At 38.1% G+C, this 21,447-nt stretch overlaps 2 protein-coding genes across 5 annotated transcripts in view; one reads left to right on the forward strand and one right to left on the reverse strand.

The window, feature by feature from the left end:
- UBP14 (ubiquitin-specific protease 14) overlaps nt 1–6,369 on the forward strand; it is a 46,878-nt gene extending 40,509 nt beyond the window's left edge. For 3 of the 4 annotated variants that reach the window (XM_090013523.1, XM_090013525.1, XM_090013526.1), the window contains exons 11-20: nt 591–671; nt 2,172–2,370; nt 2,445–2,490; nt 2,574–2,696; nt 3,616–3,704; nt 3,832–3,921; nt 4,056–4,229; nt 4,309–4,424; nt 4,744–4,873; nt 5,869–6,369. In XM_090013523.1, the coding sequence (XP_089869649.1) occupies nt 591–671; nt 2,172–2,370; nt 2,445–2,490; nt 2,574–2,696; nt 3,616–3,704; nt 3,832–3,921; nt 4,056–4,229; nt 4,309–4,424; nt 4,744–4,873; nt 5,869–6,059 (1,239 nt within the window). In that variant the 3' untranslated portion in view covers nt 6,060–6,369. The remainder of the gene's footprint in view (nt 1–590; nt 672–2,171; nt 2,371–2,444; nt 2,491–2,573; nt 2,697–3,615; nt 3,705–3,831; nt 3,922–4,055; nt 4,230–4,308; nt 4,425–4,743; nt 4,874–5,868) is intronic. The other variant, XM_090013524.1, reaches the window with a different exon arrangement.
- A 10,323-nt stretch (nt 6,370–16,692) lies between these two features.
- Nucleotides 16,693–19,035, reverse strand: LOC149830858 (putative cyclin-D6-1). The gene is made up of 5 exons (XM_090011846.1): nt 18,850–19,035; nt 18,677–18,754; nt 17,661–17,862; nt 17,446–17,567; nt 16,693–16,992 (listed from the first exon to the last, which is right to left on the reverse strand). The coding sequence occupies exons 1-5, from the start codon at nt 19,033–19,035 to the stop codon at nt 16,693–16,695; spliced, it is 888 nt and encodes a 295-aa protein (XP_089867972.1).
- Between the last annotated feature and the right edge of the window lie 2,412 nt (nt 19,036–21,447).

Genomic DNA, 21,447 nt, shown 5'->3' on the forward strand with positions numbered 1-21,447 from the left:
ATCAATATACATATATACGTATGTATATATGTGTATATATAAAAAGTTACATTTAATCTTAACAATGTTACCCCCTCTTGTACAGTAATGCTTTCTCAAGCATTTATCCTCAATAACGTTTATATTTTTTACTCTTGTTTTTGCCCCTAAGTGGCTTGTGTGATTGTGTTCTGTATTAACCCATAAGTGGTCTTGATTGTGTATGTTATTGTGTTTTTGTTTGCCCATAAGAGCCGCCCACTTGTACTCTTTTTCTAGTTTCATTATAGATTTAACCACAAAATAGTTATTTCTGCTTTATATAGATTGTAGTGCCTCATACTGGATGTTCATGTATTCTGGTAAGATTTATTTTTTGCATTAAAATTTATTCGTTCAACTATAGAATAGTCTCATTCGTTGCATTAAAATTGTTTGATATAATCTGAGTAACACCCTGACTGCTGCAAGAAGTCACCTATTCAATTTACCTCATTCTTCTTATGTTGGAACTTGCATTTTGATACTGTTCAAGCTAATCTTATTATTGCTTACATTGAAAAGATCTTTGTATGAGTTCTTACTGTCCTTTTCTCCCCAATTTTTTTCAGAAACAAGAAGGTATACCTCCTCGCATGTTTAAGGCAGTTATTGCTGCCAGTCATCCAGAATTTTCTAGTATGAGGCAGCAGGTATTCTCTTTTCTAATTGAATGTTTAAAGCATTCTTGATTTTTCCAGTTAACTGGCATGGTAATGATGCTTAAGAACCCTAAGAAATTCAAGAGATCTAACTGTTAACATCCTACACTTCCAGCCATGAAAAGGAAAAGAAAAAGAGAATATCCTATGCTGCCAGCCATGAAAAGGAAAAGAAGAAGAGAACAAGGAGATGCTTGTATACACCTACATGACTACATCTTGCATTTTAGGTTGATACACACTCAGCTAGGATGAAAGAGTGCATTAAAATAATCTTTAAAAAAGTAAGTCCAATGCAGTGAAGCTTGAACAAATGTTAGAGGTTGCAACAGGAGGATGTTGAAGGGAAGTACACCTAGGTTGCACCAGACTACTTGAGTTTAAGTGGTCATTAGCGTGGGCAGTAAATTCTTTCTCAAAGAGAAATTTAGTTCATGGTTTCCATCATGATGGATGATAAAACCCAAAATTGATTTTTTGTTGTGTTTCATGACCTAAACCTTAATCTGATGAGGGGAAGTGGTCATTGTATTTTAAAAAGCTAATATCTCGATCATGGATTTTGGAAACACATGGATGAGAGGGTGACTAAAAAATCCATGGTCTTTTAACCTTTTCAAGATGATCTTGTATTTGTAAAAATGTGGATTTTGGATGAGTTTCACTGAAAATCCATTCTTGGACTCAATCTCTGGTTCAACAGGTGTGAGATGTTACTGTTGAATCTCACTATTCTGTTCAATTGAGGAAACAAATGCTCACAAACAGAACAATATTTGGACAGAATTTCAGAAACAAAGCTCTAATTACCATCCTGCTGCTTTGAAACTATGAAATTGCAACAACACTAATCTTGATGAAGTGTCTATTCTTATTAATAATGGCGATGAGGAATAAATGCCTATGAATAGGCAGCTCACCAAAGAATGGCATGCTATGATGCAACATGTGGTAACAGACAGAAGTCCACCTGCAAGAAAACATTTGTTCATTAGACTCTACTTTGATAGCATACAGTAATATCATAGTCACAGATATAGGCAATATTTTGAAAATATAGCGATGATATTGCTGTAAATTCATAAAACGATATTAAAATTTCTTTTATTACATGTGTATTTTTTTATCTAAACATGTTATTTTTCTTACCTATTTCTACTATTTTTGTATTTTTTATTTCTTTTAAAGCACCGAGTTTTTTCTGAGATTTATCAACTATACCTATATATTATCATGAGAAATTGCCTTGCCGAGATATAACTGAGGCCCGATAGCGATATTTGTGACTATTTGTAATATCAACAAAACTTTACAGAGAACCTAAACTTGCAGATTTTCTAATGTGAAACTACAATGTAGAGAAAAGAACTGTGTTTCTGGTTGCTAAGTGCTGGTTTTTTTACACTAATTAGAGTATTAAGAATATTTTGCTTTTCTTGTCCTCACTGTCTCTCTTGTCTTTTCCTCTTCCCTCCCTTCCACCTCTCTCAGGATGCATTGGAGTTCTTTTTGCATTTTCTTGACCGAGTTGAGCATGCTAATGCCAGAAGACATGACTTCGATCCATCAAGAAGCTTCAAATTTTTCCTTGAAGAGCGTATTGCATGTCCTTCTGGAAGGGTTGCGTATAATAAACGGGTGGACTACATCCTCTCTTTGAGTATTCCTTTGCATGAGGCTATTAATAAAGGTATAGCTCCAGGATATATGCATTTAGGTGTTGCACTCTCAAATTACTTAATGCTTCTGTAATTGATTTTTCAGAAGAGCTGAAGACCTTCCACAAGCTGAAAGCAGCTGGAAATGAAGTGTAAGTTACACAAATATGATCATACGTCACACATTGTTATGATATGCTCTTTCTTTTCTTGTCTTATACTAAGTTTTTTTCAGAAACACTGAGGACATTGTGCGTCCGAGAGTGCCATTAGAGGCATGCTTAGCCAACTTCTCAGCACCGGAGGAGATTCAGGACTTTTACAGCAGTGCCTTGAATGCTAAAACAACAGCAACGAAGTAAGCCTAATGCTTCTCTCTCTCTCTCTCTCAATGTTCCATTTTGTGTCACCTGTAATTTTTGCTTTTCAAGGAGTGATGCCAACATTATATGGATTTGATGGTTTTTTCTCCTCTAAGTTAGATTCTTTCTGTTGGCTCCAATTTTCCATGGGAGTTTTTTGTGGTTATACAGTGGTGTCATAAAAACACATAATTTCATTCATTCAAAGTATTGAAAACTAAAAAGAATGCATTATAATTGGAGCCTATACATCATGTTGGTACTTGTCTTCATTCGGTGGTATGCCATCAAAACTCCATATGGTGGTAAACTTGCGTTGCACTTGTCGATTCAACTATCTTGAGGTCAGTTTGTCAGTTTTCATGCTTGGGGATTGTTAGCAGCTAGGTCTCCAAGTTGGGCAATTAATAGATAATGTATCTGGCTTAACCAAATGTAAACTTTGGCTGTGATTAGTTTTGGATATAATTTCCAAACGGTATGGTCTTGCCATTTAGTTTTGGATTATGTTCCATCTTTCAAGTGCATAAGGGAGATTATAAAAATTGGCCTTGGATTGTAATTTTATCGCATGAACAGGGTCTTAAGGTGTGACGGTTCATTTCTGCTAGTTGTGCACTAAGAGTCCTCTGTAATAACTAGAGTTATTTGGGTTTTCTTGAATTACCTTCCTTTAGCAGGTCACAAGATGTGGTGTTGTTGGAGTTAACTTTATCGTTGGTGATTTTGGCCATGTAAATTTTCTCCATTGATTTTTATGCAGCAGACACCAAAAACCCTCGTTACCATCTCACTTCTTTAGTTTTTATAATGCTGCAGTCAGCATGCTGTGTTATAAATTTCAGCTTTTCCTGAAATTATGTAACTAAACATTCAATAGGTTGAGTCTCTTGACAATACTTCTCCTTTCCCCAGAACTGCTGGATTATGTACCTTCCCAGATTATTTGGTGTTACACATGCGTAAGTTTGTTATGGAGGAAGGCTGGGTCCCTAAGAAACTTGGTATTCTCATTGCTCTTGTATTCTCTTCAATATATATATATATATATATATATATATATATATATATATATTACTGCAAAATGCCAATCTCATCTGTTTATTTGCATATTCTTTTGGAAATTGGCAGATGTTTATATAGATGTACCTGATGTTATAGACATTAGCCATATGCGTAGTAAAGGATTGCAGCCTGGGGAAGAACTACTGCAGGAATCAGGTCCATATCACTTACAAATCACTGTGGTTGATTGTTCCTGCACTGCTTTAATTATCATTTTGACCATGATTTCTTCTTGTTCTTGAATATGCAAGTATGAGTTGTCTAACTAGTTGTTGCCTTGTCATGTCTAGATGGTGGTGAAATGAAGATTGATTCGATGAATCCTTTGGTCAATGAGGATATTGTTTCACAGCTTGTGGGCATGGGTTTTAGCAGTCTTCATTGTCGGAAAGCTGTAATTAACACATCTAATTCTGGAGTAGAAGAGGCAATGAACTGGTTGCTTTCTCACATGGACGATCCAGGTCTCTGAGCTTTAAAATGTTTTTGATCTAATAACATATGCTGGAATTAATATTGAACTATTCCAATTCTTTTCCTCAGATATAGATGATCCAATTTCTGAACGGACAAATGCTCCTGTCAATGAAGCACATGTTGATACACTGGTTTCATTTGGATTTGATATAGACCTTTCTCGTAAAGCTCTTAAGGCTTCAGTAAGTTCTTGATTCTGTTTATTAAGATTGCCAGGCTTAATGAATACCTGAAGCTTACTACAAGGACTTCACAGTAGAACCTTCTGATGCCTGCAATGCCTATAGCTGCGAGTAAATGTTATTCCAATTATTATCCATTAGCCAAGATCATTGCTAACGTTTGATTTACTTGCTTTTGTATCCATGAATTTTTCATAAGCAGTTACTGCTTTTATACTGGATTTATGTAGAGATCACTTCTCCACCTTGTTTTTCTTTGAATTCTTTGATGTAATCACTTAAGTTTGGCAGCTAAATTTTTGGTTCTCCATTTGTGTAGGGTGGTGATATTGAGAAAGCTACTGATTGGATATTTAGCCACCAAGATGCTGCTGCTGCGACTGACATGGATGCTTCTTCTAGCAGTCCTCAGGATATGTTGAATCAGAAACTTCCTGATGGCAGTGGAAGTTAGTACTTTTAGCTTGTTCATTCTTCTCCTTTTTATTGTTCTTTTTATCTTGTTTCAGCATGGCATCTGTTACTTTAGAGAGAGAGAGAGAGAGAGAGAGAGAGCATCTGTGTTGCCAAGGTGACCTTACCGGGTGAAGATCAAGGCACTAGTAGGTTCTATCCTATTCAAGCTACTCAGGATCTCACATATCGGATAACTTAGTCAATGATGAGCTAAAACATATAATGGATGAGGAAACATATAAGAAAATTCTTCGGCTTACATTTCACATAGTTAATGCGAACATAAAGGCAAATGTATGATAAACACGAAAAGGAAATGTAATGCGAGGCAAGCTGAAATGCAAACTTGGGATGGTATACCTATAATTAATATGCTTATATTCTTACATTACTTATATTAGTATAATAACAGTATGAAATAAACTTGGTGGAGAGTATGGAATTAATTCTGTGCCAAAAGCATAACTAATTTAGTCCCTACTTATGGGGAATGTAGATGGAAGGTTTTACTAATATATTTAATATAAACACCTATTTTTTGGAAAAAAAAGAGGAAAGGCAAACATGCAGTGAAAAATTGAGAACTGTGCTGTAGCTTTTCTCTACTGTTATATGATTATTTCGCCAGTCACTGCCATGCCAGCAGATGGATTTCATCAAGCAGATAGGGGAGGTCTATTGTGCTTCTACTCTGCATTACTGAATAAAAGTGCTTATTTCTTGTTCACTTTTATGTTACCTATAGTGTTAACTATGTCCTTTACAATCAACAAGACTATGAGTTTTTCCCCCCTTGCACAAGATACTTGCCGATGCATATATTATGATGATGGCCAGAAAGAAATCAAACCCAGAATTCCTGACAGCAGCAACAGCGTTCTGGTTTATTCTTGAATAAAAGAATGTAGAAACAAGAGATGTAAACAGAAGATTATACAACTCAATTGAAATTTACTTTTCATTGATTTTTCTTCTGTTCGTCATGCAGGATATAAGCTCGTGGCATTTATAAGCCACATGGGTACCTCTACACATTGCGGGCATTATGTTGCACATGTTCTTAAAGAAGGGCGATGGGTAATCTTCAATGATGCCAAGGTTGGTGCATCTGTGGACCCACCGAGAGACATGGGCTACTTGTATTTTTTTGAGCGAATAAGTGAGGAAATCCAAGGTTAAATATCATTATCCGATTCATACCAGCCTGGGCTCTCTTGGTCCGAGCAAGGAAGCAGGTCCTTGTGAGCTATTCTTGGCTAGCCATGTTTGGTTGCATCATGCGGTCATGTGAATTTTTTAGGATGAAGAAATTAAACATGCTACAGTTCCCATTTTCATCCTCTTTGAACTTCAGTTGAATTCTTTGCTACTTGGTGAATGCAATCTTCCTCGACTGCTGTAGCTCAAGCAAAAGCAAGACCCGTGATTTGTTTCCGATAGAGGTTCCTCCTGATGGAAGGGGAGAAAAATCAATGTTCTTGGGTCTGTATCATAGTCTGGTGCTTATTTTCCATGGCCTTTGAATTTAGAAGATTCATTTGTCTTTCATGCATGGCTTGTTTTAATATCCTATGTCCTTTCTGGTGGATTTTGATGTTTTGCCCCTTTTTGCTGAAATCACTTTACATCTAAGTTTTCACGGATATTGTGAGTATATCAGTCAGTCAGATGCTCTCTCTCTCTCTCTCTCACTCACTCACTCACTGCTGGTGCTCAGGAAATCTGTGGTACGTCTATGGCTGCTAATTTATACTGGAGATATACGAGGAACGACAACCAAATAAAGTGTCACAGACAAGATGGTCTGTGACCTTATCTTCATTAGGGAGGAGGATAGTTCAAGAATGTTGTCCCTGTAACTGAGAAAACTCCTCAATTATTCATTTGCCTTGCACGGTTATTGCCATTCGTCCTGTTTCCTTTGGTAGTATACGTGTGTACATGTTGCACATAAATAACGTAGCATGTTTTCTCCATCTTTATTAGACCCATTATTTCCATCTTATTATGGTAATGGGTAGGTGTGCCATGATTGCTAGATTTGAAGGGAAATCCCAAGTGGTTAGGTGTTGGATGGACCCGTGTAATTTCTGATTTGGTCGATCTAATCTGAATGGTGGTCCTGAATCCTGACTTCTGAGATCCTAGTGAATATGGTGGATGATCCACCAATTATTACGCTGAATTGTTTGGTTATGTTTGTGAATGGACGGTTTAAAGGATTAGCAGAAAAGTAAATATCAACAGATTCTAAACTGTGCGTGTGCGTGTGCGTGCTAGTGTACTACTGAAATTTGTTTGCGGTATTAGATGCTTATTTTTGCATGCACACATCCAACTGTGCATACTTGCACACACAAACACACACACTGTTACCTTCATATTGATGAAAATGAAAGGCTCTGCATGTGGGTAACATCAAACGGATCCTGAAAGATCAGAAGGCATCCTCTTTCGAGCCCTTTTAAGGTGGTACATACAACAATCAAAGCCCTGGTAATAAAACTGTTGTATTTTATGCGCAAATCTGGACTGAAATAGCCAACTCATGTCTTTCAATGCACCATCTGATCATCACTTGCACCCTAGTGACCCTACCACCATCATTTCTGACCGCTTAGCAGCATGGGACTAATTGCATTAGGATGGTCCTCCCCAGAGCCTTAAAGACTCACTTTTGAGTGAAAGTGGACATTCATTCATTCATTCACTTGGACGATTTTTGAAGCCTCCACACATGTTAAGGGGAATAACTCACGCCCTATCCATGACAACTTGAGATTTCACATGTATTAAATATACTGACAAGAGTAGCATTAAAACTTGCAACATTTACCCTTTAAATGCGCTTCCAAACTCTTTCCTTCAGGTTGAAACCCACATGCTTGGGCAATTCTAGATATCAAATCTTCCAAGAGTATCCATCAATATAACTATTGGATGAAGACCCAGTTCTCTGTGGGATTTATCTCATGTGAAAGGGATTAAATTACCCTAGGGCTCTGTCAAGGCAATAAATGAGCAAGCTCACCTAAATGTACGTGTTCAGGAACCCTCACGGAAGCTATGAAAACCCGGGATGGGCCCCTCGACCACCCTGCCTTACGTGGCCCACTTCTCAAAGATGTACCTGTTCCTATGTTATTATGACATTTGGAACTTCTGGTCTAGCCATGGATTTCATTGGTAAGTGATAATGCTGACTTTGTAACTTGGTACGTTGGTCCAATTTGTAAGAAAATGCAGTTCCGGGCATATTGATAGATTTTTTTTGGTGAATATTTTGAAAGAAATGACCTCTGGAAAATCACACTAGAAGAAAAAAAAACAAGAAAAATTAATAAAAATGTGTTTTTCTTGGTAATGTCCTCCAGTTTGAATGTGGACCAGGGTTATCCATCAGCTTGCCTGAAAAAAAGTAGTTTGAAAAAACTCCAAAAAAATATCAAAATTATATATGAAGTTTCCAACATTTAAAAGGCATGGCTAAAGTATCATGAAACAAAAATAACATGCTCATGCATCAACTTCAAATCTAAAGAATTCGAAATTTAGAACCTAGTGCAGGACATCAATCACAGCTTGTATATATCTATTTATATAAGTATGCAAGTGTGCATATTCATCGTAGATCAATACTAGTTTGGCATCTTGATATCCAGCTTCTGGGTTTCATATTAAAATTTCAAGAGGTTTGGAATCGACAGTCCAAATTTCATTAATGAAACCATATGCTGGTGAAACAAGCTAGACCAACCTGCAGGGCAAGACCTTAGTCCAGAAATACTTACATGGGACCAATTACACTGCAGCCCAAGAAATCTACCTAAACGAAGACAAATTCAAAAATCATCACTTTGGTCCCCTTTGTGCTACTGACAATGGTTTGAGAGAGAGAGAGAGAGAGAGAGAGAGAGAGAGAGAGAGAGAGAGAGAGAGAGAGAGAGGATAGTACAGTGGCCTTTTCTAATTGGTCTGATTCCAGTGGTCGTACAGATGTTCTTATGGAAAGTGCCAATAGTTACACCAAAAATATTAATTTCTCAGAGGTACTACGCCCATACATTTTTTTGCCACCTAATTGTCACATTTAGCAGGAACAAGGGACAAGAGAAAGCTGGATCACAGGTCTCTACAGTGAAAAAACTCCACCCTTGAGTTTTTCCCTTTGAGACATCCGCGACACTTGAAAATTCCCTCTCGTTTCAATGGTTGGTACATAGATTGGAAAGGGCTAGATGAAGGTCCAATAGGATGCAGACCCGGATCCGGACAGGACATGGTCCTGTGAAACCATGTCGTTGTGCTGCTCATGTGTCCAATGAGGCTTCACAACTTTGGTGGAAAATGGGACCCACAAGGGCCTACTGGTTTATGTTGATTTGGGAAATCAAATCAGACCCAATTCTGGCGTAGCCTGATCCTACTAGTCTCAGGATAAAGTCCAGTCTGGTTGGCTTTGAGTCCATTTCCACTTCTAGGTAGTATGTCATTCTTCCAGGCTGGCTAGGCCCACTAAACACCTTTCTCCAAGGCCTTACCACAGCCCAATTATCTACTAATTTGGGCCCGCGCCTGGGCCCAGGTCAAATGGTGCTCGGGCCGAATTGAACGTCAGCCTTCTTCAGCCTGGACCAGATTCACAGGTCTCATTAGGTCCGCTGCTGGTGATGGTTTGGTCACTGGTTGGACGCTGCCCGAGAGCGGATTAGGTGATAAGACGTATCACCATCCACTTGTAATAAGGCATCACAGTCATCCATCACTATCATCAGTCTGCACATTTTAAAGATCAGTGGGGCATTCACACAGGTCTAGTCCCTGCCTGTCACATTTCATTAAGTGTACTCGCTTGATTTCACAAAAGGATTCATCCTTTAGTGTTAAGTATGTTTACAAACTTGAAAGGGCTCCCTGCATGTGCACACAATTTATCAAAAAATGAAAAAAGAAATGTAGATGTTGAATTTTTTGGGCAAGTTGATAACCTTGGTTCATCCCTTAGAGTTTTACTAGTGTGTAAAAAAAAAATAACCTTTTGGAAAAATGGGACACGAGGACACTGATATTTCAAAATTTTTAATTGATAAAAAATAATTTGAGATATTTTAATGGATAAAAGATATATTTTTTTTATCGAAATACTATTATATATTACTTAAAAATATGAAAATATGTTAAAAAACAATGAGTGTGTATCAAGTCAGCACAACCGCTTGGGGTAATCTATCAGAGGTCACCCTGATGCCATTCATCCATGTGATGACCGGCATCCCAAACACCATGTTGAAACTCTATGGTTTCAGCCATTCATTTTGCAAACTCTAGATGCTGTTCATCTAAGGCATCAACGGCTCTGATACAAATGCAAGACACATCTAAGAGATGCATTGTCCAACCAAAATGGCGTGTCCTTGTGACATGCGTTCACTTAAATGTGCAAGGTACCAAGCAACTTGACAAGTGCATACGTGGTTGATATGTGCATTCTAACTGGTTCAATAACTGTGGAGCTTGGGTAAATTGAGCACAAATTCAGATCCACCAGACGAGTGATGGACCTAAGTCTGGCCTTCATATTAAAACCAAATTCACTCATTAATTAGACCAGGTCCAATCCATTATAATGACGAACTATGCAGGTCAAGTTGGATCCAACTGCAGCCCGAATTAAATGCTTTGAGGGACCTTAGCTTGAATCCAGAAGCCACACACCTGTTGATTTTCAGAGGAGCCTGTCCTAACATAATAAATTCTTCATCTAATAGATGTTCTCTGTTAAATACTATTAAATACATTATCACATACATTAATATTTGGTTTACAAAACATAAAATTAAGCATAAAAAAATCACATGGTCTAAACAGAGTTTACTCTTAAATTAAGGAATATATATATATATATATAATGTGGCACTTCTATGGTACTGTATCACTATATAAACACTTGATTTACATATATCTAAGCTCAAAAAGCCAAATCTAATTATTGGATCATGTTTAGCATATTCTATTTATTATTTTCATGTGTCAAAGTTGACTTAGATATAACATTTTTAAACAACCCTTACTTTCATGAATTGTGAGCAGTTGATTTTCACCTTCTCAAAAAAAAATGTATTAAATATGATAAAACCTTCTAACATAGTAAATAAACAATGCTAAACACATTTGTGAGGTTATATTTACCATTTGGCAGCTAGATCTATACAAACAAATGTATACCATCGCGTGTGTGTGCGTGTGTATTGTTGTTCTATACCACGATACCTTATGGCGGTACACACTCTTTCTTGACTTTTAACATGACTTTTTTAATCTTTATACCAAATGATAAATCTAACCGTACAGGTGTGTTTAACATGACATTTTTAATCTGTTAAAATGTTTTATCATGTCTTATACAACATAAGATTAATGATTCATTTTTAACAAAGTGAAAAATCAATGGTTTGTAATTAATAAAAATAAGGACAGTATAAAACATCTTTTTTCAGTCAACTTTAACACATGAAAACAATAAATAAAGCACACTAAACATCGTCTAAAGGTCAGCTTTTGCTATTGGAGCTTAGATCTATGTAAACCAAGTGTGTACCACCATACACGCATATATATATATATGCGTGTTAAATGAAACATGCTAAATAGTTTTTTGGATTTTTTTATGTGTTTTGGCGATTTCAATCCGATAAATATGTCGGGAATAGTTGATTTATTAAGAATCCACATCTGGATCATGTGTTTTTAATGGAAAAAATGATATTTGGAGACTAAAAAATTTACAAAAATTTTGGACCGTTGATTTTTTGAACCTTATAAAATCTCACCCATGCATAAGAATTGAACACTTCAAGAGTTGATCTCTATAAAACCAAGTACATAAATCACATATGTACATGTAGAATTTAAAAATAAAATGAAAAAGCTCAAAAAACTCATTTAGCATGTTTCATCTAACACAAATGTATTACTATATATATATTAAGTGGTAGTTCCCTACCAATTTTCTAGCCTACTAGGATTTTGAAAAAGTTTTATCATGTTTTTCTTAAATCTGACCGAATTCTACATGCTTGATTTTATGAAAATCAATTCTTGGATTGTCCAATTCTAACATGCAGATAAATCTTTATAAGATTTAAAAAATCAATGGTTATTCAAGGCTTAAAAATCATAGTTTTTATTGAAAAACATCATCCAAGTACTGTTTCTTAGCAAATTAATCATGTTGAATACGTTGATTTGCAAAAAGCTTATGAAAATCTTGATTTATACCGTCAAACATATTTGGTTGGTAAATATATTCCACTTTCCCTATAGGCATGTATATATATATATAGTCGCTAGAATATGAGAACTATAAATATAGGCACTTTCAAAACTTTTTTTTGCAAATCCAACCATGTGAATGCGCTTGGCATGGTGAATTTGCTAGGAATCAACTATTGGATCATGTATTTTAGATGAAAAAAAGTGATTTTTTAATGCTTGAATATTTCTAAAGATTATGAGCTATTGATTTTAAGGCCTTAAAAAATCTCGTTTATGGATCAAAATAGGATGATTAAAAAGTGTGTTCTTATAAAACTAAGCATGAAGAGAAAAGAACATGAAAACCACGGCTCACACATTAGTCCTTGTAGTTCTCATATATATATATATATATATATATATATATATATATATATATATATATATATATATATATATATAAAGGGAGAAGTGAGTCAGGTGACTCAGTTCCGCATGGGCATAAATGTGTCCCCTATCAATGGAACAAAAAAAAGCCCTATTCCTAATTTCTTATAATGCAGGTGAGCGCTGGGGCCCACACACCTTAACCCATCCTTAACCACCAATCACACTGGTCTTCTTTGTCTGTGGAAGTGCGGCGTGCCTGCCAACCAAATTTCCTCATAAATTCTTATCATCCACATAACTCTCTGTACATTGTGTCCTGGGCTGAGACACTAGGCCCACACAAATCGTGGTTTTGGACAACTTTGCTTATCCATCTATAGCAAAACCAAGCTCTTACGGGACCCGACCCGAACCAAACCCTATAAGGTCCAGGTATGGTGACAAATAAGAAGACCCCCGATTAATAAATAGACCCAAGTATAGTTTGTGAAATTTTATACCAGACCCGGGCCCGACCTGAGTTCCAATTAAGACCCACAATTTTTCAATGTAAAAGTGATAAAAAATATTATTTTATCGGGTATGGTCCAGGTCTGATTCGTGTACTTCTTATCGGGTCCGAGTATGGTTTTTCCTATAGTAGACCCGATTAAAACCCAGGTCCTGACTCGATACCATGCCCAAAAATCTGGTCCAAGTTTGGTTCCACCTTTGTCCAAACCAAACCCGACCCATTGACACCCGTACTGCAACCCTATCATAGTAACAAAAGTTTAAATAAGTAATTTAACGGCTATGAATTTCTCGGGAGAGATCCACTTCTTTATTTTCACATATTTATTGTCAAAATTAGGCAAAAAATATATAAATAAGATGTTACGAAAAATCTAAGTGAAATATTTAAAAACTAAAAACAAATGAGAATATACAGAAATATTTCTTAGAACTTTATTGGAGATATGGTGATATTGGTCACTGTGGTTCTTACAGAACTTGATTGAAGTTAGCAAAGGTATTATTAATCAAGATGAGAGTGTGTAATCTTCTCCGAACCGATTCAACAAAAGATGGACCGGGTATGGATCAGTTATGATTTGGTTCGTTTCCAAGATCATTCGGCCCTTAGCGTTGGAGACGTTCAATATATCACAATCAGAGGATTGCATTGGATATCCAGGCAATCCAAATCCATTTGGTCAATTAAATGATATGAATAAATCATATGAGGCAAATGTTGATGTTGGGTAACACGCCGTCAGATCCGATTCTGTAGGTACAAAAAATCCAGAAATTCTTGAGGTTGGAGATAGGATCAGGTCAGAGGCACCTATGACCGCAATACGTCATAGGTGCCTTGGATGCCGTTCATCCATGTGATGAACGGTCAACCCAGACACCATGGTTGAATAGTTTACTTGTCAGATGAGTCCCACACAAATTTTCAGAGCCGTACACCTTCTAGATGAACGGCATCTAAAGCACAAAAAATGAATGGCTGAAAAACAAAGAAAAATGGTGGTAGTTGGGTTGCCGTTCATCTCTTGCATGAACGGCATCCAAGGCACCTCTGAAGATAATATTGTCAGAGGTGCCTCAGAATCTCTGACCTGATACGGTCATCTTATGGTTGAACTTTTAGTAATGTTAGTACTACGAGCTAACCTAATTCAGATGTAATCACTTATATCTTGATCCAAATCCAAAATCCAGATAAAAAACATCCTACTTGATTGGAGAAAGTTGTCAGAGGTTCAAATACTAATCTGATTCTTTATTTCTTGATGTGGATCTTTACAATGTGACCCGAATTTATACTCGGAACAGACCTGGATTTGCTAATCTGATCATTTAATTTGGGTTAGGAACAAATTCAGATCAATATCTTATGTTGAATCTATCTTGAAGCATGTATCAAATCCTATATCAATTTGTATAATAAGTACTTGTGTACAGCATTGATATTACCATATAATTACTGGATCTGGTTTCAATTCTGCCTCATTGGATCTATACTTGGATTATATGTAGATCCAATCCAATTCCAGACCCCCCCTATCCAATTCATTTGGAACAGCCCTACACTAATTCTAGGGAGGATCAGGTGCAATGTGATTGCACACTTTAAGTGTGCTGCTGCACCTGATCACCCACCATCTTTGGAATACGAGATGAGATGGTGGGTGACCAAGTGCAGCAGCACACCAAATGTTTGCAATCACGTTGCACCTGATCTGCCCTCCACCAGATCTTAACAATCAGAGTCAGGTCCCCTCTATGCTGTCGACCGGGTCCGGTTTTGCTTGAAAAAGGAAAACTATTAAAAAAGATTTTTCCTGGAATATCATGGATTTGGTGGAAATTTGCAGGAAGTTTCCCGAGATCTTCCCTCCACAATCATTTCCTCGGCAGATAGCGTGCACCCAAGAAAGCTGAAAAAGATATCATTTCTTCCAGATTTCCTAGTTTGCTTTTCCCACAATTTTCATGTCAGAGGCCGTTATTTTCGAGAAAACCACAGAAAAAGGAAAAAGAAACTGGCATCCACCCGATTGTTAATGGGTCGGATCTTCACCTGATCCAAGTGGCTCTGGAACTGGGTCCGAATTTGAAGTCCATGTCCTACCAAGCATATGTTATGCAGAGCCAGATCAGAAGGCCGGATGAAGAACGTTTGATAAACCAGACCGGGTAAGATCCTCGCTTTTAGAAACTTTTAGGTTGGAAAACAGTGGTTCAGAAGAAGCACTTGGGTCGGATCAGATTGGGTACCGGGACCTGTTTAGTTAAGCCGGAACCCATGTCACATTGGATCCAATCTGAGCCTGAATCAGATCATACCCGATCCATTGGGTCCTTCACTCATCTCGCATTCTCAAGGGGTATTTTTCATCCATTCATACAAGTGGGTTCCGGTCCAGGATCCAATCAGAATTTGATTCGACCAATTTTGGACATGGATGGACCATTTTGGAAGTGGTTTGCATTTCCTGAATAATCTCATTCTCACTAGGTAATGGATCTCTATCCGAGTCAAATCGTATGAAATATTTAGATATCATCGGAATTCATAAATTTCGTGTATATCCGGATTTCCGCATTTCTAATGGACGCCGCCCTGATGCTTTTAAATTTACTTGTGGTTCTTCACTTTCCTTTCACGATTACTCATTTATTTTGCTGAGAGAGAGAGAGAGAGAGAGAGAGAGAGAGAGAGAGGATTGCCTAGGTACTAAGAAACAAAACAGCAACACAGCAATTATTGGGGCTTTGGGTTCTTGAACAGAGGCCGAAAGTGGAGACAATCGGTTTGCCCAGAGCGAAATTCAAACAGTTATCATTGTAAAACGGGAAGAATGCAATACCTGCAAAATCCCATTTAACAAGTACATGAAACATTGCAACGATATTCTTCTCCTAATAATTGATTAGCATTAAAAACAGCCATTAGCACGAGCTTGATTGATGCTGTAAAAGTACATAATTCCCTTCCACAGTGCGGAGATAATGCATACCCATGATGCATACAAAGAACGTCCGTTCGTATCTTAATGGCGAATATAATCCCAAGTGATTAGCATCTTTTTCTCTTTAGCACACTTAAACGTTTTAGTTTGAATCGTGGTGGAGCAATCAAGTAGAAAAGGTTGTCCTTCCCAACCACAGTGATTACGTTTCTTAATCTCATATTTGTTTCTTCATGTCAGAAGATCAGTCCCACAGATCCTTCCAAACATAAGATTTATACTCAGAGAATGAGAGAAACTCTCCCATGCTTACGTTTTTTTTCTGTTGGCGCTTGGAGTCGGAGAGAGTGGGAACGACAAGATTTTCGATACCTCAGAATTCATAAAAGAGAGTGGAAAAGAAGAAATAGAACAGAAAAGAGCCACGATAATGGTCTTTTATTCTTTTCGAAAGCTTCTCCTTTTTTCATTTTTTTTAATTTGTTTTTTTCACCAACGAGCATACACACAAAACGCTAAAATCACAAGGCAGTCAAGAGAGGGGAGGAGATGGCAATGCCTCTCTCAGTGGAACTAGACTCCCCAGAGGCATACTTCACTTTTCTCTTTTGATAGTCCTTGATACGAACCGTACACTAACCGAAATTTTTAACCACGAGAGAGGTAAGAAGAGGATTCGTCTGGGAGTCGTTTGCGTGTAGTGGTCACGTTGGGCAGTGCTGCATCTGAGAGACCTGCACCATGTTGCTGCACAAGTCGTCGAGCCTCTGCCTCTTGGCCGCTGCCACCGTCTGGTAAAGCTGGAGGCTGGCCAGCCCACCGGATGACGACGTCGCAGAGCCCACCACCACGCCGCCGTCGCTTCTCTCGCTTTCGGAGGTCGAGCAATGGCGGTCGAGAACTCCAACAGGCGTATCGGCGTTGGACGGCGAGCGGGTGGCCGGCTCGTGATTCTCCATCAGAATTACATCCTGCATCAGCTCGTAGCAGATAGCCAGCCGCTCCTGCCCAGTTAAAAAAGATGTTCAAATTAAATATGCTAGTTTTAAATCTAAACTACGGCGATTATTTTTTTGAGCTTAGGGGCCGGAATATAATTAGACATCGAATGCAAATACCTTGTTCAGTTTTCCAGATAGTCAGTACTTGATGAAATATCAGAAAGACCTCTCTCTCACAGAAGAAACCAACAGAAGAGCCATCAAAATGGTCATTTTCTGTTAATTTCTCTTTTTTTCTTTTTCTTTAAACACAAACGCCAGAACCAGAAGGCTGCGCGTGCAGAGAGAGAGAGAGAGATTACCATGTAGATGATTTAAAAGAATTGAGGGGCCTAGTGATATTGTTCCCGGTTTTGGAGCTACAGGACAATAATGAGAAAAGAGAACTAGCCAATCCAATGCACAATGCACAATGCACTAGTACAGAAGTAAAGCTGGAGTCCTTACTTTATTTACATGAACGCAATTGTAGAGGGCGTCCAGGTGACCGGCGAAGCACGACGGAGAGATTTCCCGGGAAGCAGAGAGGAGGGACGCCGCTGCGACGATCGAAGGACGAAACTCCAAAAGCATGATATCTAGGAATCCACCAAAAAACAAACTCAACAATTCCGTCTGTTCTCCTCAATTTCACCATCCAAAAGTAAAGGCGCGAAGTTAAAGCTCCTTACCAGCTTGCGTCCTCAGGATGATCTCGATAGCCCGAGCCTTCAATTCTGCCATTAATGGCGGACCGTCGAGATCGAAGAGGGAAATGAAGAAATTAATGAAGGAGAACGGCGTGATGGATCGCATTCTCCATTTTAGAGCGCCGAGAATTAACAACTCCATCCTTCGGATTGTGCGAACGTCGAAGACGAATCCCCCCTCTCTCTTTTTGCGTTCAATGAATCCGAGCAGAAAAAACAAACCTCGTTAATTTAGGAAACGAGAGAAACGGGAAAACGATGAGAAAAATGTAATAATTAATCGAATAATTTCCTCTTCCACCTGAAAATCGGATAACGAGAGCTCTGACTTGCGCATCTTCGACGAGAGAGAGACGCAGGAGATCGAGAGGAGACAAAGTATCCACGCCTTTTTTCTCTGCAAAAACCGTAAACCTCATATTCGTAGCAGATCGAGAAGGAAAAAATGTGAAAAAACCAAGCTTTATACAGGAGGATTTCGATTCACCCAAATTTTTACGCCGGAAAAATGAAACCGTCGAGTTAATTCCGGTGGCATAAGTTCGAAATTCGAAAAAGTAAAAAATGAACCGAACGAGGAAATTCACAGCAAGGAAAAAAAATGTAAAGGTAAAATTTTTGGCGCTGTTACCCGATGGGAAATGGACATGTTGAAGTAATTCACAATGAGTATAAATAAAGTGCAAAAAAAAAGCGAAAGCACACTGCAATATTGCCAACTTGCCAGTATTTAGATCAGAAAATTACCTATTGAGGTAATTGTTTTTGTAGAAAGGGAAATTTTTAAACATTACCAAGACGTTCTCAGTTTACTGGAATTTCCCTCCGGGAAAATGAAGCAATCACACAATGAAAAACAGGGAGAGAAGACTTCCAAACGATTGTTTTTCCAATAAGACAGAATTTTATCGTCGGAAAATGAAACGATCGGCGTGATTCAAGTAGAAAAACAGGGTAGAAAAAACAACAGACCAAATTTACGCAAAACTTCCTATTACCGGAATTTCCTGCCGGGAGATGAACCGATCGAGATAATTCACCGCCAGATATGTCACACAAGGGTCGAATCTAGAAACCTGCAGTTTTACACTAAAGAGCCCTGTGAGTTACGTTTCCAATCTCCGATCGGATAAATCCGGAGTCAACAGTACCAAAAAAACGTCTTTTTCACCTTCGTGATCACAGAGATGGCTTCCTGGCGATCTGAGGCTTGTAACTCTCTCGTTTTATACCTCTGCGCGTAGTTCCCGTCCGGCATGTGCTCGCATTCCGTCGAAAAGAAGTGCGCGATGGATCCCGACTCGGACTGCTGCTCTGTCGCAAAGAATAAGATCGGGTAATCGAGATCGATCTCCATTTTCCTTCTCGTGTATACAGAATCGTTCTCTGTGTTCCTCTTCGTTTCCTTTAGAGACAAGAAAACCGGAAGGCGGCCATGGCAGAGGATGCCGTAATAAGTTTCCCGCGAGTATATAGAGAAACTATATAGCGCTTCCTTCAGAACGGAGGGACAGACATCGGAAACTATCCCGCAGCTCAGTTTCCGGGGAGAACTCTCCGTACAGGCAGGTCCACACTCTTCTCGCTTCCTTCGGGAAGAAGGAATCGGAATGCCGACTCGGCGAGTCTCTGGTCTCTTCTTCCGTCAGAGAGGAGTACGCAGGAAAAAGAACCACCGGAAAGAATGCCGAAGTTCAGCTTCCGGTGTGTTCTATATACAGAATATCTCGATCTCTTTTCGTTCCGTTCACAGAGAATGCGGCCGGAAAACGGCCATCGGAAAAGAGACTGTAGTTTTAATCCCGGCGAGGTCCCTTCCAATATAGAGAGCCGATCGGTAGCTTTCGATTCCTTCAGATAGGGCGACGCCGGAGAACGGCCTCCGGATGTCCTAACTCGGATTCCGGCAAGGGAAAAACGAGTCGCCTTTTCTTTCTCCTCCCTTCTTCTACACAACTCTCTCTCCCTCTATATATACTCTCATGTGAGAGTGGAGGATTTTTTTTTTTTTAAATAGCTGCCTGAAAATTGCCCATCAAAAGATATAAAAAGGTCCAATTTTGAAAAAAAAGGCATTATTTTAGCAATTTTGCTTTTTATTTCCATAGACGAAACTACCCCTGGAAGGTATTTTTATATCCCGTTCTGGGCGGCCGCACACAGCGCGGGAACAGACGAGTACGTCTTTTCTTCGTGCAACTTTCATACGCGCACTACATTTTTATCTTAATTAATTTACCCGTCATTATTTTAATATTTTCTATATGACCCCAAACTTTTATTCCTTTTAAACAAACACCTCCATTTCTCAGCTTAGTATGAAGTTGATGTTGCCTCTATATAAAACTGGAAAATGTATCTAAATATATCTTATGTTCAATGTAAAGAAAATTTACCTCTAAAGCATGCCAAATGTCAATTATTGTCAACATCTTACGATTTCTAGAGCAAAACAAAGTTTTCAATTGTCATTTTGGTTTACAATTGCGAACAAGGGATTTAGTTTTTTTATAAAGGTAAATTAGTTAATTACAAATATAAGTTTAATCGGGCATAACTCATGAAGTTATTTACTAACCTAGGCTAAAAAATAGGGAGGTAGACTAATCAAGTTTAAACATTAAATTTTGAATATTGCAAAAGCAATTAGTGTCGATTAATATGCCGATCCAACTATTATCATTTTCAAATATCCATTCAAAATTTAGCCATGTTTAAGCAAATAAATCCCATGAACTAAATACCATTAAACTTAAACAATAAGTGGATCAATTGACCTTTCTAATAATAAAGGTAACCTTTTTCCAAACTCTTAAACTCATCCATGCCGGGCCTCGTTTCAAGCAATGTAACCTAACAACAAATAAATACCTCACAATTAAACTTTGTTATTATTAATTGAAAAATAAAAATCTTGAGCACAAATAGAAAGTTATACATACATATTTTTGGGGATAATACTTTAATTCTATAGTTTGAGAGTAAACTAAATGGGGTTTTTGCGTAAGTGTGACAAAACTTTAGGAGTTATTTGAAATATATATAAACTAGAGTGGGTATATTTGTTTTGGTGAAAAGCTTGGCAGGCGGTTGACAATCAAGCTTTTTTGATGAAATAACGACTTAGGGATATAATGATCGTTTCAAGTCAGTGAGGGATAATTTGGAGATTTCGTGCTTCGAGGGAAATATGGCCCGGGTTTGGAACTTGGCAAGCCCGACCAAGGACGGATCTGGTACGGGTTTTGTAGATCCGATTTCAATGAATCCCATATTCAAATCCAACAAATATCCGAATCCATATCTTCTTGTTGCAGTCTTGTAGATCACAATAGAATCGGATCTTGCTCGATTGGTGTTTGGATTTATGGGATCATGTTTAGGATGGGTTCTAAGACTCTCAGCATTTGCTGCTTAAAGTGTCTAATCCGTTATATAATGTCTTACTTAGGGGTGCCAATCGGTCGAGCATGACCCAATTCGACCCGGATTTGGTATGGTTTATAAAATTACGTACTATTCTCAAGTCCAACTTGAGTTTTGAGTCCACAATTTTTGATCTGGTCCGACCTAGGTCTGAACCATGCGCCAGTACCTAAGAATTGGATCTGGGTTCAGGCTCACTAATCTTCAGTGAAGGTCCAACTTATTGACACCTGCAGTCTTACTTGGATCTGACTAAATGGATTTATAATGTTGGGAGTTCTATTTTCTTAGATAATCCAAGGAAAAACTCCCCATCACTGATCTCACACTGGCTGGCCTCTGG

Source organism: Nuphar pumila, chromosome 7 (genome assembly GCF_984573655.1).
Source record: "Nuphar pumila chromosome 7, dmNupPumi1.hap1.1, whole genome shotgun sequence".
Lineage (NCBI taxonomy): Eukaryota > Viridiplantae > Streptophyta > Magnoliopsida > Nymphaeales > Nymphaeaceae > Nuphar > Nuphar pumila.

What these genes read in the sequence shown, in the direction of transcription:
- LOC149830858 (XM_090011846.1), bottom strand. Translation starts at nt 19,035, where the DNA reads ATGGAGATCGATCTCGATTACCCGATCTTATTCTTTGCGACAGAGCAG. An exon ending in CCATCTCTGTGATCACGAAG is followed by an intron (nt 18,755 to 18,849) that starts GTGAAAAAGACG and finishes GTAAAACTGCAG; the next exon opens with GTTTCTAGATTCGACCCTTG. An exon ending in CATCCTGAGGACGCAAGCTG is followed by an intron (nt 17,568 to 17,660) that starts GTAAGGAGCTTT and finishes GTGGATTCCTAG; the next exon opens with ATATCATGCTTTTGGAGTTT.